General features: G+C 47.2%; 3 protein-coding genes and 1 long non-coding RNA gene across 6 annotated transcripts; 2 read left to right on the top strand and 2 right to left on the bottom strand.

Moving 5' to 3' along the window:
* Positions 1–326: 326 nt before the first annotated feature.
* On the bottom strand, positions 327–3,890 carry LOC143007433 (allantoinase, mitochondrial). Its single transcript, XM_076158779.1, has 11 exons — positions 3,486–3,890; positions 3,265–3,416; positions 2,836–2,950; positions 2,619–2,765; positions 2,452–2,497; positions 1,966–2,059; positions 1,690–1,876; positions 1,469–1,607; positions 850–1,022; positions 693–725; positions 327–602 (listed from the first exon to the last, which is right to left on the bottom strand). The coding sequence occupies exons 1-11, from the start codon at positions 3,630–3,632 to the stop codon at positions 453–455; spliced, it is 1,383 nt and encodes a 460-aa protein (XP_076014894.1). The 5' UTR covers positions 3,633–3,890; the 3' UTR covers positions 327–452.
* A 192-nt stretch (positions 3,891–4,082) lies between these two features.
* Positions 4,083–10,404, top strand: LOC143007445 (uncharacterized). Of its 3 annotated transcripts, XR_012964477.1 has the most exons (6): positions 4,083–4,516; positions 5,151–6,006; positions 6,260–6,376; positions 6,566–6,667; positions 6,802–7,081; positions 7,784–7,996. It is a non-coding gene; the product is annotated as an uncharacterized LOC143007445 (long non-coding RNA). The 3 variants fall into 3 exon arrangements; XR_012964478.1 differs by lacking the exon at positions 7,784–7,996 and adding an exon at positions 9,044–10,404 and having other exon boundaries at positions 4,083–6,006; XR_012964476.1 differs by having other exon boundaries at positions 4,083–6,006.
* Positions 5,122–9,149, bottom strand: spata18 (spermatogenesis associated 18). The gene is made up of 12 exons (XM_076158789.1): positions 9,025–9,149; positions 8,183–8,288; positions 7,974–8,089; positions 7,764–7,882; positions 7,382–7,477; positions 7,146–7,280; positions 6,817–7,048; positions 6,539–6,697; positions 6,275–6,450; positions 5,857–5,980; positions 5,470–5,553; positions 5,122–5,254 (listed from the first exon to the last, which is right to left on the bottom strand). The coding sequence occupies exons 1-12, from the start codon at positions 9,109–9,111 to the stop codon at positions 5,198–5,200; spliced, it is 1,491 nt and encodes a 496-aa protein (XP_076014904.1). The 5' UTR covers positions 9,112–9,149; the 3' UTR covers positions 5,122–5,197.
* Positions 10,405–10,535: 131 nt separating the features above from the next.
* sgcb (sarcoglycan, beta (dystrophin-associated glycoprotein)) lies at positions 10,536–14,500 on the top strand. Its single transcript, XM_076158800.1, has 6 exons — positions 10,536–10,623; positions 11,768–11,977; positions 12,070–12,255; positions 12,377–12,568; positions 13,254–13,385; positions 13,472–14,500. The coding sequence occupies exons 1-6, from the start codon at positions 10,609–10,611 to the stop codon at positions 13,670–13,672; spliced, it is 936 nt and encodes a 311-aa protein (XP_076014915.1). The 5' UTR covers positions 10,536–10,608; the 3' UTR covers positions 13,673–14,500.

The following is a 14,500-nucleotide window of genomic DNA, read 5'->3' on the forward strand; positions in this document are numbered from 1 at the left end:
GTCAATCACTGACAGACCTGCTTATCTAACACACACACTCAGGAGGCCAGGACAAATACACACGGTTAGGCAAGAGGTGTGTGTGTGTGTGTGTGTTTCATTTTAGAATCAAGAACCAAAAACAAAACATTTACAGTTACGAAGAATAATTGTCTAGATGTGTGTGTGTTCTGTATGGGTGTGTGTGTGTGTGTGTGTTCTGTATGGGTGTGTGTGTGTGTGTGTGTGTGTGTGTTCTGTATGGGTGTGTGTGTGTGTTTGATGTCAGCTTCATCAACACACGCACACACGAGTCTCTCTCTAAAAGTTTTCCACACCTTTGCACATTTCTTTTCCACAGTTTTATTTTTGGTAGCAACACAAACTGAACTACACGCTCCCTTCAGAAGGACAGAGTTCAGACAATGAGGCCCGGAGTTCAGAGCTTTACTCCAGCTTGTTCTCATTCTATCTCACAGACGAGCTTGATTTGTCTGCGGAGCGACGAGGAGAAGCTTCCCGAGAGGCTCAGAGCAGAAGGAGCCGTCTCTGTACACCAGCGCCCCCCTGAGGACTGTGGCCCTCACTGCGCCTTTCAGCATCAGCCCCAGGTAAGGAGTCAGCTACACACACACACACACACACACACACAGTCATTTAAACAGTTGTATACCATCAGAGACTTGTCATTGTGAGTAGTGACAGATGTTTACCTTGTTTTTATGACGTATTTCTTCCCCTTTAATCTGTGAAAGGTGACTGGAGTCAGTTTACAGGTCATCCAGGTGTTACACACAGTGATCTGTGTGTATATGAGTGTAAATGCATCATGTTTAGCAGCACAGTGTGTTTGCTTTGGGGAGTTCTGACCTCAAACTCTCTCTCAGGATCCCATATGACCAGATCTGCATCATACCCGGGCTCCAGGCGTCCCTTCAGCCGCTCCAGGCCGCAGAGCTCAGCTGTCCTCTGGCTGAGGAGTCTCACCACATCAGGCAGCTCAAAGCCCCTCTGACTGGCTGAGCTCCAGAATAAAGGCAAACCTGCAAACAAGCAACGTTCCTTTCACAAGAGCTTAGTGTTTGTGTTTAAGAACCATCTTCATCGTTCCGCTTGTTCCAATTGTCAGACTTTGACCTTAATTTCACTGTGAGCAGTAAATAATTCAGCCTTCAAACTCTGATTTACCCTCCTGATGTCAAATATTATCTAATCCTGTCTAAACTGGTATTTCTTCTTTTTATTCTTGCCTAAGATCTGTTTGCCTCCTGAGTGACAGATGGACAGGAACTCTCTTCTGTGTTGTGAGAGAGTTTAGAAGGTTCATTCTTCAGATGTCATTCTAAAGCATTGAGGAACATTTAGATCTCCAGGTTCTGTGTGCCTATGGTTAATAATCTGAGAGGGCGGGGGAGGGGGGGGGACGTGAGGGCCTTTGGTCTTTACCCTCTGGAGACAAGGTATAGATTTGGCCCTGGTCTGTGTTTACCAAACTGCAGTGATGAAATTCCTCCCCAGGCCTCAGTGAAGTCTCCACTCTCCAGTTTCTTCAGGTCGGGGGTGCAGGGGGAGTGATCGGACACCACCATGTCAATGTGACCGGCCTTCAGCGCGGACCAGAGCTGCTCCTGGAGAGGACAGCAGGAAGAATGACGTGTACATCTGCTCACTATTCATCTATGAAGCGCCTGTACCACACTTTGACTTTACCCGGTTGTCAGATCCTCTGATGGGGGGGCAGCACTTGAACTGCGTGGCCCCTGCAGGAATGTCCTCTGCACACAGGCTGAGGTAGTGATGAGTGGTCTCCACGGTCAGAGGGGCTCCAGACTGACGAGCCTCCTGGATCAGCTTCAGTGGCTGTGCTGAGGATAAGTGAACAATGTGGCAGCGAACCCTGGAGAGAGACGGAGACCACTTCAACACAAACACGTGTTCAAACATAAAGCCAACATTCCCGTCCTGATGACAGTGACTCTTCCTCACCGATACTGGAGGCACAGCTGAGTCACCGTCCGTATGGCCTCCAGCTCCATCACATCGGGCCTGGACTCCAGGAAGGTGGAGTACTGGCAGGGGTCTGGCAGAGAAGAAGACACTCTCTTCACTCAGTACCTTTGATTGTTGGACTCTTGTCAGTTTGTTATTCTTGTTTTATGGATTTTTCCTAGATTGGTGTTTCTATTACACTTTATTTCTATACTTATAGGTGAAGTATCCTGGCCTCCTTTCAATCAAATGTATAGTTTTTATTGACCTGCTTCCACGTCTGCATCAGTCTCCTTTAAAAGGCCTTATGTATTTATTTAAATGTTTAAATAAAGATATCTATCAGCGATGACACACACTGTATGAAAGCTGCTCTACAAACCAATGTGATAGATCTATATCTCTCTATATATATACAGTATATGTGTATCCCAGTACAGAGTGTCAGTCTGCTGCATCGACCCTGATGTTGTTCATCTTTACCTCCAGGTTCCTCTGCTGCCTCGTGAACATCACTCTCTGCATGGAACTTGAAAGAAGAAACAAAGACACGTTTCAGTGAGTCCATGATGAGCACACAGGCTCAGCACACAGGCTCAGCACACAGGCTCAGCACACAGGCTCAGCACACAGCAGGAGCATGGAGTTACCAGCAGGACACTTCCTGTGTCTTGAAGCTGCTTCATGGCCGTGTGAAGGTCCCAGTCGGTGACGTGAGGGAACTCATCCACTCCACTGTGGATGAGGAAACACTTGAATCCAGCCACTCCAGCCTGGATGAGCGGCCGGAGCTCCAGCTGGAAGCAGACGTGCTGTCAGTGTTTATGTCCTGATGCAGAATCGTGGAGCTCAGATCTTTGCTCTTACCTGATTTCCAGGTATCACGCCTCCCCAGAAGGCCGTGTCCACAAAACACTTCCCTGTTGCTTCTCTGAGCTTGAGATGAAAATGATCAACCGTGGTGGTTGGAGGGATGCTGTTCCTGCATGGAGGGGAAGCTCAGGAATCTCATCAGCTGAATTGTTTTTCATATCCAGAGAACACAAAGTAATCCTTGTTCTGTTGTCATAGGGACTGAATCTCTACAGCCACACTTCAGCGACACTAAACCACCACAGACACACACATCTACAGGAGCACAGTTACTGTGGGATCAGCTGGGACCTGCAGGACTTGTTCTCATCTTTAAAGGCTCTCTACTTGCCTTCTCATGTTGCAATGTGATGAGTTCACTCTTCTACTATTGAACCTTCATATCAGATGGTGTCTACAGATCCGTGAGCGTCTCAGACTTACAGCGGCATGTCCACTATAGTGGTCACACCTCCGGCAGCAGCAGCCTGGGTCGCGGTCCAGAAGCCCTCCCATGAGGTCCGGCCAGGCTCGTTCACATGCACGTGGCTGTCGACCACGCCGGGCATCACCACGCTGTCACCCACATCCAACACCTGACACACACTGGGGTTACATCACTGTCACACCACTCACAAGGCACAGCTGATTGATCTCCACTCTACCTCACAAGCAGCATCCCTGGAGAAGTCAGAGTGGGAGAGGATCTGATGAATCTTCCCGTCCTGGATCACAATGACAGCAGGACTCAGTTTGTCCCCCAGCAGGATTCTCTGACTCCTGACAGCTCTCAGTGTAGATCCAAGCTCCATGTCTGCTTCAGTCCACCTGGACGCCTCAGCCCTGATGGGACCGCTGCAGCTCGGTGCACTGGAGGCTCCGCCCACTGCACTGGAGGCCCCGCCCACTACACTACGTCCAAAGTACAGTCAATTGTTGACTTTTGTTAACGGATGTTATTTAACAGGTTCGTGTCCAGAAGAAGATCGTGATCCAAACTAACTCAACATGACAGCGGGAACAGTCATGCGCCCAAATCCCCGAGTCCCCAGACTAGAACCAGGAACAAACCAGTATGAACAGACAAGAGGGGAGGAGAGAAACTACTACAAAATAAAACACGAACACAGGATCTCCACGGTTTAACTCTTTAGTGATCTGCGGGTGAAGAGGAGGCGCATGACAGCCAAGACACAGGAGGGAACCAATCAACCAAACAATCGCACCTCAGGTCTGTAGGGGGGAGGGGAGGGGAGGGGGGGGGGGGGGGGTATAGCTCAGTGGTGACTGCAGATCAAGAGGCCCCCTTCCTGTAAACCCCAGGTCACCAACAGGCGGACCTACAGCCGAAACAGAAAGCTGTGGTTTAAAACACGGGGCGCTTCTATTATAACCGGCGCCGCTTTTACAGTTTTTACGGTAATGGTTTAGCGAGGAACACGCACGGACCAATTGCATGCGAGTTAAGCCACCCCACGTGATATTACTCGGCCAATCAAGTTTGTGCATTCCAGGCGGTAAACATTGCGACTCTACAGGCAGACAGGTGAGAGTTAGAGACGGAAGACAGGAACAGGAAGAGCGAGACAGGTAAGAGAACATAAAGAGAGAGAGACAGACGACTGAGCCGGAGACAGGGGAGAGAAACAGAGGAGGGAGAAAGTTAAGATTAAAAAAGGATTATGAGAAATTCAAGGTTTGTCCCTTTTTTTTAAATTATTTTTATAAAAACATCAAAGGTAAAGAAGCAAAGAATCCATTTAGCTCTCAGTAACACACACCAGAGTCAAATCAACGTGGATCCATCTTCTTCATCATCTTCAGGCCTAATTCAGAGTCATGTAAGATAGAATGTCAGCAAAGAAATACAAACATAAACAGACTTCATGTTGACTCAGTCTGATATTCATCTGTTAATCAGACCTTTACATTAGTATGAAACCTTCTGAACCCACTGCATCTCCGTCCATCTCACCACAATGTGAAGATAGAACACAAAAGCACCAAAAAGGAATAAAACTGTACATGACTGAACTGATCTGAGGCCCTGGAGCTGAAGCTGTCCCTGAACATTAGCACCTTCAGTCCTCCAGCACAGAGAGATCAGCGAGGGAATGAGGAAAGTAAAGGAAGTAGAGATGCAGTTTGATTCTCCAGTGACTTCCTGAGTCATGATGAAGCTCCAGTGAGCCTCACAGCCTCACACAGAGCTACAGGTCCACTGCTCAACCAGGAATGACTCCAAACTAGAATACTGTTTATTATTTAGTTGTTTTAACAACTCTATGCATGAAAGACCTACTCACACAGTAACTATAGTAACTCTTCAGTTGGCTGCCAGCTGTTCAGATCTCCGGGCTGATTCTTCTTCGGTGGTTTACAGTCGGCTAGCAGTCAGACGATCAGGAGAAAGACTTCTGGTGCCATTATACGCCTGGAAACATACAGAGAGGATTGACATGGACCTGGCTGTGTCTGTAAACAGTCAGTACAGTCAGTACATCCCAAAGCTGCAGTCCAGTCCAGTACATGGGTGAATGACAGCTGACATTATTATCTGAATGTCAAGAATGTAAACGTATGGTCGAATCCCTCCATGACTCAAATACAAATCTAACTTTTGGAATAAATGTTTCCAAGTATCCTTACCAGGCTGCGACTTGGGCTCAGAGAGTGAGAGCGCCCAGGACTGACACTCCTGCTCCTGCTGCGACTCCGGCTCTTACTCCCCCACTGGAAGAGAAACACACACATCAGTCATTCTTACTTTATAATCTACAGAGTTTGAATTCACCAAAAGGACACTTCAGAACTCTGAGCTAACTAAGGGCCTGATACCATAGGATTTTCATCTTTAGTGACAGCCCCTGATGTAGAGCACCTCCCCCCCCCTGACATGGGGCCCCCTCAATCCAGATGCCCCCTTCCATTATACTGAAGACCTTCACTCACTCTGTGGCGTCATCATCCATCTTCTTTGCTGTGCAGTAATCCTGCTAACAAACAGATGTGAGTGATGAACACATGGATCTTTACCATAGCGCCTCTTTGAGTGACAGCCTCGCCCTTCGCTATCACAGCATCTCCTTCTGCCAAGGCCGGCCACACGTGGTACATGACCAGAGGAGCAGTGAAGTCAGAGTCAAAGCTGCGGCGGTACCTGCAGGACAGAGAGGGAGAAGGCCAGTGAGTGAGAGCTGCACCTGTGTGTGTGTGTGTGTGTGTGTGTGTGTGTGTGTGTGTGTGTGTGTGTGTGTTATTATTGTTATTATTAGTAGGGGGTTGTTTCTACTTGGTGCTGCTTTTGGAACCATTTGCTGTGTGTGCCTGTAAAGCTGTCTGAGACGTTGAATGTGATGTTGTGCTGTACAGACAAACTTCACTGAGGGCCAAACATGATATGTAAGGACACGTATGTTGGCTTCTTTATGATTCACAGGTAAACAGAACTGACTTGTTGTCACTATGAAGCTCTCCATTGCTGGAAAAGGCCAAATCAAGAGGAGGGTCCAGTGTCTGCATGGCGAAGGCGACCCTGCATGTTTCCCTGATTAAGGTACTGATGAGGACAAAGTCCACCTCAGGCGGGAAGGAGATCCGGGGGTTCACGTTCATGGCATTGATCACATCCTGAGGGGACAGAACACACTCAGTACGAAGCCTTAGAGCAGCCAGGTGTTCACTACACAGGACACATCAGAGCAGACATGAAGCATACATTGATGCTGGCCTGTACGTCATACAGGTCCAAGTTTCTGACAACGTAGTCCACAGCTGCATCTTCCAGACTCTCTGGTCCAAAGTGGGACGGGGACAAGGTCTTCCTCACACGCAGCTTAAACTGACGGTACGCCAGCTTTGCTGTTTTGAATGATTCCTGTCACATTAACACAGAAGAAGAGCCACTGAAATGCATTTCACTGTTTCAATGTTGAGATGAAACCATCTCTCTGGATGGTGTGTCTACCTGTCACGCTACAGAAATCACTATCATACCACAACAGCAATGAAGATGATTTTCTGGACCATCTCTAGATCAGAGATGTAACGTCTCAGCAGGGTCTGGGCCTCCAGACGCTCCACAGCATAGAGGTCATTGAAGCGAGACACCAGGCGCGCGTGGCGAGAGGAGATGGTGAGTTGAGCTCTGGTGGGGGACTCAGTCCTGATGGGGCTGGAGGAGCGGCTGAGCCTGGGCAGGGGACTGGGAGAGCGGCTCCTCACCAATCTGGAAGAGGACCACAGAGTACACATAGATGAGGTGAGAGCTAGTTCAGAGGTGTTGAGTTAGGGGGTGTGAGTTAAGGGGGGGGGGGGGGGGGCACCTCTCCTGCAGCAGGGCCTTCTCTGTGCTCAGGAAGGAAACTTCATCCCTCAGCAATCGAATCCGCCGCTCGTAGTCATCAACTGCATCCATCTGCCTCTTATACGTGTCCACCTGATCATGAGCCGAGTGCAGACTGAAACACATACACACCTTCCATCAGCAGTAGAATGTGTGTGTACGTGAATAAAGAAAGGATCTGAGGACAAATCCATGATGGCAGCAGATTTCACTCACTCCGCTTTTAATTGTAACATTTGGTCTTCAGTGGCGAGCAGAGAGGACGCAGATTTGTTCTTTGTGTCGTCCAGTTCCATCTGAGTTTCATTCAAACTGTGATAACAAAGATTACATAGCTGAGGTGGAGATTCAGTGTCTCAAGTGATTCTTGGGTTGTTGTGAGTTTTCCTGTTCTGTGTTCATGCTTCTTCATTATAAAGGAGAAACTAAAGTGAAAGTGTTCTAATCAAGTGTTCTATAATTTGAAAGTGGGGCTGTAAAATGCTGCAGCACACACTCTCTCTCACTCTCTCTCTCTCTCTCTCTCTCTCTCTCTCTCTCTCTCACTCACTCACTCACTCACTCACTCACTCACTCACTCACTCACTCACTCACTCACTCTGCTCTGACGGAGTCCAGCTGCAGGCGAGTGGAGCACAGCTGAGTCTCTAACTTCTGCACGTCGCTCTCATGGGAGGCTGAGAGCTCCCTGATCCTCCGGTCCTTCTCCACTGAATCCTGATCACCAGTTACACATACAGGACAGATCGCAGAGTCACAAACACATCAGCAGGACTTTGAACTTGAGTCTAATAAGAGCTGCTGTCACCTGGATGAGCTGCAGGCTGGACTCATCCATGAGTGAGGGTCTGGCCATAGAGAAGCAGGTACTGAGCCACGGCAGCAGGCGTGTTTTAAGAGTGTCCACTCCAGCATAATGTCCACCTGATTGATGAGGCCAGATATGAAACGTCCAGCCTGACCAGCGTGACAGATGGACACACTCGTGACATAAAGCTAACTTGTCCTTCAGCTCACCTTCAGCAGCTGACAGGTTGAGGATGGTGAACAGCTGACCCTGGATCTTGGCAGTGAGCTCGATCAACTCACAACACCGATTGAGATTCTGGTCACAGGACATCACCTGGGACAGAACAGGTGAAGACAATGGACCAATGAGAGCACAGGGACCAAAGTCAGGCATACAAAGACACCTGGACCTGTTCAATCTCTCCAGACTGAGAGACAAACAATCAGACATCTGATCAATTAGAATATAACTATTTCCAACATTTAGTGACAGATTTAGATCAAATATGGGACCTGAGTGATATTTATCATAAACACATTTATTGCCACTTCCACAGCTGTGGTTGGTCACATTTAAGCTAATTAAAAGCAAAAGCGTGTGTAGAGCATGATGGTGCCACAGATTCCTTCTGTTTACAATCACAATCTAACAATTAAACAACTGAACTTTCTACACAATAAGACCTCCTGCCGTCGCCTGTTCCGGTGAAACTACAGCGGAAGTAATGGGACGTGAATGCTCTCGTAAAGATCTTTGAATGGGCTACCTGTAACCATGGGGACCGATGTCTATAGCAACCAAACTCTTCCGGGAACTAGATGTAGCCTATATAAGTGCATTCCTGTGCTGTGCTTTGTATGTTAACATATATATTTACTCTTACTCGCTTTACTCATAAACTGTATATATTTAAACAAAATAAACTCGAATACGATAGTTCATAAGAAAACACAGTGAACAGTAAACACGAGACGATGAGGACGTGTTGTTGCCTCGATGTGTCACTTTGTGTCTGTGTCCTCTACTGCTGATGAAGACGATGTGATGATGAAGAGTGTGATGGACTTACATGGTAGTCTGTGTTCCAGCGCTCCACTTTGTCCTGCAGGACGCTGAAGGAGGAAGAGTTCACCAGCCGCCTCAAAGTGTCCGCCATGTCTCCCGTCACTCTCTGAATCCTCCCGAGGTGCAGAGGACAACACACACAGGACGCGAGGGCGGCGAGGGCGGTGCACTTACACACGCATCTCCTGGACCACCGACCAAGCGCCGCCCTCAGCTGGAGAACAAACGAGCGAGAGAGAGAGGGAGAGAGAGAGAGAGAGAGAGAGTAAACACAGTAATGTCACACCATCAGAGTCACTGGAGCTTCTTCAGTCTCTCTCTCTCTCTGACCCTCTGAATTTACAACGAAGGACTAAGACATGAATGAAACAAACATCAGAGTGCTGCGGTGTAAAACTGCTTCATCCAAGGAATGAAATAGTATGGAACGTATTAAACACTACCACATATTATATAAAGTGTTACACAGCCAACCTAACGTTGTTTATGCATCATGGCTCAGTCTGCTGGCTCCCCCCCGCCCTCACCTCTGACCCCAGCGTCTTCTCCTATACACACTCAAAGTAGTTTGTGTGTCAACTGTTACATTATTCATGATTCTCAAAGTGGTGTGTGTGTGTGTGTGTGTGTCAATGATGTCATTAACAACGGTGACATCGGCGTTCATGATTACGTTCATGTCTCCAATCTCCCACCATGTCGTTTAAAACTAATAAGATACAAAATGTCACTGAAATGAAAAGAACCCTCAGTAATGACAGATAACACACAACACAGCAGGGATGATGAGAGAGAGATAGAGAGAGAGAGAGAGAGAGAGAGAGAGAGATACCAACACACACAGTAGTAAATAAAAACAGTCATAATAAAAAAGATAAAGCAGTAAAAATGCAAAATATTGATTAAAGGGCAGAAAGAGTGGATGTGACCTAAACAAAGACTATGGAGTGTTCTCTATCAGATGATGATGATGATGATGATTGATGATGATGATGAGACACAATTCAAACACAGTGGTATTGTTTACTGTACTGTTTTCATGCTGTACTGTGTAGCCTTGGTTACATGTGTCCACCCGTCACTTCCTGTTATCGTCCATTCCGATGTGGAAGACTTAAGTTTGTTGGTGAATTCCTTATTTTTCTTCTCAGATCTTCAGTAACTGAAACACATTTGACACAAACGCTAGCTTGTCTTCACTCAGCAGCTCACATGTATGTTCACATGTATGTTCACATGTATGTTCATATGTATGTTCACAGCTTCACATTGATCATCTTTCCAACTGTATGCATGGAACATAGGAGTGGGCGTGGCTTCTATTTTGGGCTCGGTCCTTCTCTAGTTCTGTAGCTGCTTGAACTTGGAATAAACCATTTGAAAGCCTGTGGAGTACAGCTCTAAACAAGCAAACTCGTGTTAACATGATGAATAACACCGCGTCACGTTGTCATATTTCCCTCGTATTCTTCTAAACCCAAACATTGTTCCGCCAGCAGCTCGTCGGAATGAACCATTCCCCCCTGCTGCAGTGTGAAGTGGTTTGTCCCGCTGTCATTCTGCGGCCAGCGGCAGAGGGAGAGCCAACATGGCGTCCGAACAGGTCCGTCTCTTTCTGCGTGTAATGTTTGTTTGTGCGTTTATAAGGCTGTTTGGTTAGGAGGCGTGGAAGACGCCAGCTGTAGAATGAATTTGACTAACCTGGTATAATAAACACACAATAATGGCCTCCGCTGTGTGCGTTAGGGTAACATGAGGGGAATGAGAGTTAGCATGTAGCTCAGCTCCTAACAGAAGGAGGCTGGAAGGAGCAGAAGGAGAGGAGATGAGGGAGAGGAGATGAAGGAGAGGAGATGAGGGAGAGGAGATGAAGGAGAGGAGCACGGCGCTGTGTGTGTGTCAGACTGGGGAAGGCACAGGCAGGAGTTATGGAGTTATTTTTAGTTCTGGCCGCAGACGGACAGTCGCGGGTGTTTGACGGAGATGAACTCCAGCTGAGCAGAGCTGAGCTGAGCCTGAGTGGAGAAGAGAGGAGCTGAGCATGATCATCTGTGTATGCATGGAACATATGAGTGGCCTCTATTATGGGCTCGGTCCTGCTTGAACTTGGAATAAACAATGTTCAGACATGACCCCAGAGTCTAGATGTTTATTATTCTGACCCGGGTCACGATGCAGAAGTGTGTGAAGCTCTGATTCACTCTGAGGCTGCGGAGCTTCTGTGTGTTCATCTCTTCTTCTCTATCTGTGTTTACTATGTATATTTAGCAAAGCTCAGTCTGGCAAGTTATTTAAAACTTTAAAAAGCACTGACCTCAGTTTGTGGAAGCCAAACAAGCAGCTGGCTCCTCCGTCTCCTAGCAACAGTGGCAGAATAGTAGTAATAACTTTAATTGCACAGCAGCTTAGTATAACTAGCTGCTTTACTGGCACAGAGGTAGGACAGCGTGTTTACAATGTAAAGTACAGATCAGTTGTATTTGTAGTAGCACTGCTTTGTTGTTAGTCGCGGTCCTTGTTGTTAATTTGAGTCTCTATCTTTAGCTTCTCACCTGTAAATGCTGATTCTGCTGCACAGCTTGAGTCTTGAAGTTGTATCAGCTGTTGTTGTTGTGGCTGAGCAACCAACTACTGCCCCCTGCTGGCTGTAGGGCCAAACACCAAACACACACAGATGTCAGTCTTATTGTAGTGATCAGTAACTTGTGTGTGTATGTGTGTGTGTGTGTGTGTGTGTTGACTTGCAGGAGAGCTCCAACGGGCCGGTGAAGAAGTCCATGAGGGAGAAAGCTATCGAAAGACGCTGCATCAACAAAGAACACAACAGTAACTTCAAAGCCGGTTATGTGCCAATAGAGGAAGAACGTCTTCATAAGACGGGCCTGAGAGGAAGAAAAGGAAATATGGCTGTGTGTATCATCGTCCTCCTCTTCCTCCTGGCTCTCATTAACCTCATTGTGAGTACTTCACCCTGAGCCTGCGCCTGAGGTCATCAGTCTGAGCTCAGTGAGGTACTAAAGGCTGACGTGCTGCCTCTCCTGTCCCTCAGATCACTCTGGTCATATGGACGGTGATCCGTATCGGCCCGGACGGCTGTGACAGTATGGAGTTCCATGAGACCGGGCTGCTCCGCTTCAAACAGAAAGCAGACATGGGGATCGTTCACCCGCTCCATAAGAGCACAGTGGGAGGGCGGAAGGATCAGGACCTGGTGATCGTCGGCAACAACAACCCGGTAAGAAACACAATCTACACACGGACGGCAAACAAGTCAGGTTTCAAAGAGTGGAACATCAGAATGTAGATGTTGATTGTGTTTATGAGTGTGTGTGTGTGTGTGTGTGTGTGTTGTCCAGGTTGTGTTTCAGCAAGGAAGCACCAAGCTGAGTGTGGAGAAGGACAAGACGTCCATCGTCAGCGACGTGGGGATCTCCTTCACCGACCCACGCACACAGAACACCTTCTTCAGCACCGACTTTGAAAACCACGAGTTCCATTTACCCAAAGGAGTCAAAGTGCTGAGTGTGAAGAAGGCCTCCACTGAAAGGGTGTGTATCCTCCTCATAAACACTTTACGGCCCCGACACAGGAAGTAATCAGTCAATCACATGGAGAGCTCAGTGTTTCAGACGTACATAGGGCTGTGTTACTGACAAAGATCTAAACCAATCCACATCCAGATGAAGATCAGAGCCTGAAGTGAACTCATGACGACAGAACAGATAAATGTCCTGAACCCCTCACATAAAAGATCTAACCCACATGGATCCAGATTGCTTTGATTAGTATTGACATGCTCTATTCTAAATGTAATTGATTGATTGGACTTGCACAACATTCTGTCAAACATTCTCCAGGTTGTAGTTGATAATATTAAGTTATGAAGTCCAGACATCTTTGAGGAATCAGGGAAGAGCTCAAGGTTTTACAAATCAGTGTGTAGTGGACTTCTGTTTTTACTGTGAAGTGGAGGAATTATCGACTGGGTATGAACTGTCAGCCGTCACCATGGCGATGACTGAAGGTTCACACAGCCCAGACAAAAGTGTATCGTCTTTACACCGATATCTGAATAACACTGAGCCAAGACAGGAGAGGAGAGTCCACAGGTCTGAGAGATGAGGAGGGACAACTCACATCAACCAAGCCCAGAGAGAAGACAAACAAAGGGCCTGGAGTTCAGATTGGAACATTTAGGACACAGGAGGTTCACGGTGTTGTCTTGGTTACTAGATCACCAGCAGCGCCTCGTCTGACCTGAACATCAAAGGAGACGGCAAGGCCATCATCCGCGGTAACGAGGGCGTCAACATCATGGGCCGGACCGTGGAGTTCAAGATGGGCGGAGGCATCGAGCTCCGAGCTGTAAGTACAGGACATGATGTCATCATGAGGTTCAGAGGCTCAGAGGTGTCACGTCTGCCCGGTGGAAATGCTTTGTGTCTTCACAGGAGAACAGCATCGTCCTGAACGGATCCGTCATGTTCAACGCCACACGCATCCCTAACTCAGCCGGGGACGTTTACTTCGACGAGGGGCTGGAGAGGTACAAGCTGTGCATGTGTGCAGACGGCACTCTGTTCCGTGTTCAGGTGAAGTACCCCAACATGGGCTGCCAGACCTCAGACAACCCGTGTAGAAAGGCTCACTAGCACACGGGACCTGGATCCACTCTGACAGCTGTCCGTCACATAAACCACTCCTAGATGAAAACATGTCTGTCTGCATAGTAGATTGTATATCTGCATCATGATCACTACTACGACATCATTCATGACCTTCACACACACACACACACACACACACACACCTGTGCACTACACCTGGACATGAGCTCGACTAAGAGAGTGTGTTATTCATGATTTACTTGGCCAAAGAGATGAAGAACCTGTAAACGCTGAAGGGTTCTCCCCGTCCTGAGGATTTGCCGTTGTGTTTTGTGTGTTACTGCCTCATTTCTGCCTTACAGTCCAGTATTACTACACACACCTCGAAGGGGGGGATGTTGTAGAGAGTTTGATTTGCTGCTCGTCGTCTCTGGCAGCTGTTGTTTGTTATCATGTTGAAGTGTGAGACGCTAACGTTAATATTAAATACTCATCGCTGAAGTGCACAATATCTGAGCTAAACTGTAATAAAGAGACGTTTAAAACCCCCAGATATAAGGAATCAGTCTGTTTACACCTGGGGATGGTATAGATGTTATAATGTATATGTTATATTCAGATGATACTTTTATAAATAGAGCTTTAACATGAATACAAAGTGAGTGTGTGTTACACATCAATCCTTCATGTTCATCTGGAATTGCGCAATATAGTTCAACATTTGATGTTTACCTTGCATTGGTTGAAGTGATGTGTTTCTAACCACAGGGAGGTTTGATGCAGAAACACAGAAAGTCTTTCTTAAGTCTTTATTTCAACATTTGTTTGATGAGATGTCACTGTTTGTTTCAATAAAGTTAGTATCCATAACTC

Source organism: Genypterus blacodes, unplaced genomic scaffold, assembly GCF_046128005.1.
Source record: "Genypterus blacodes isolate CSIRO-AG114 ecotype Tasmania unplaced genomic scaffold, CSIRO-AGI_Gbla_v1 ptg000087l_1, whole genome shotgun sequence".
Classification (NCBI taxonomy): Eukaryota; Metazoa; Chordata; class Actinopteri; order Ophidiiformes; family Ophidiidae; genus Genypterus; species Genypterus blacodes.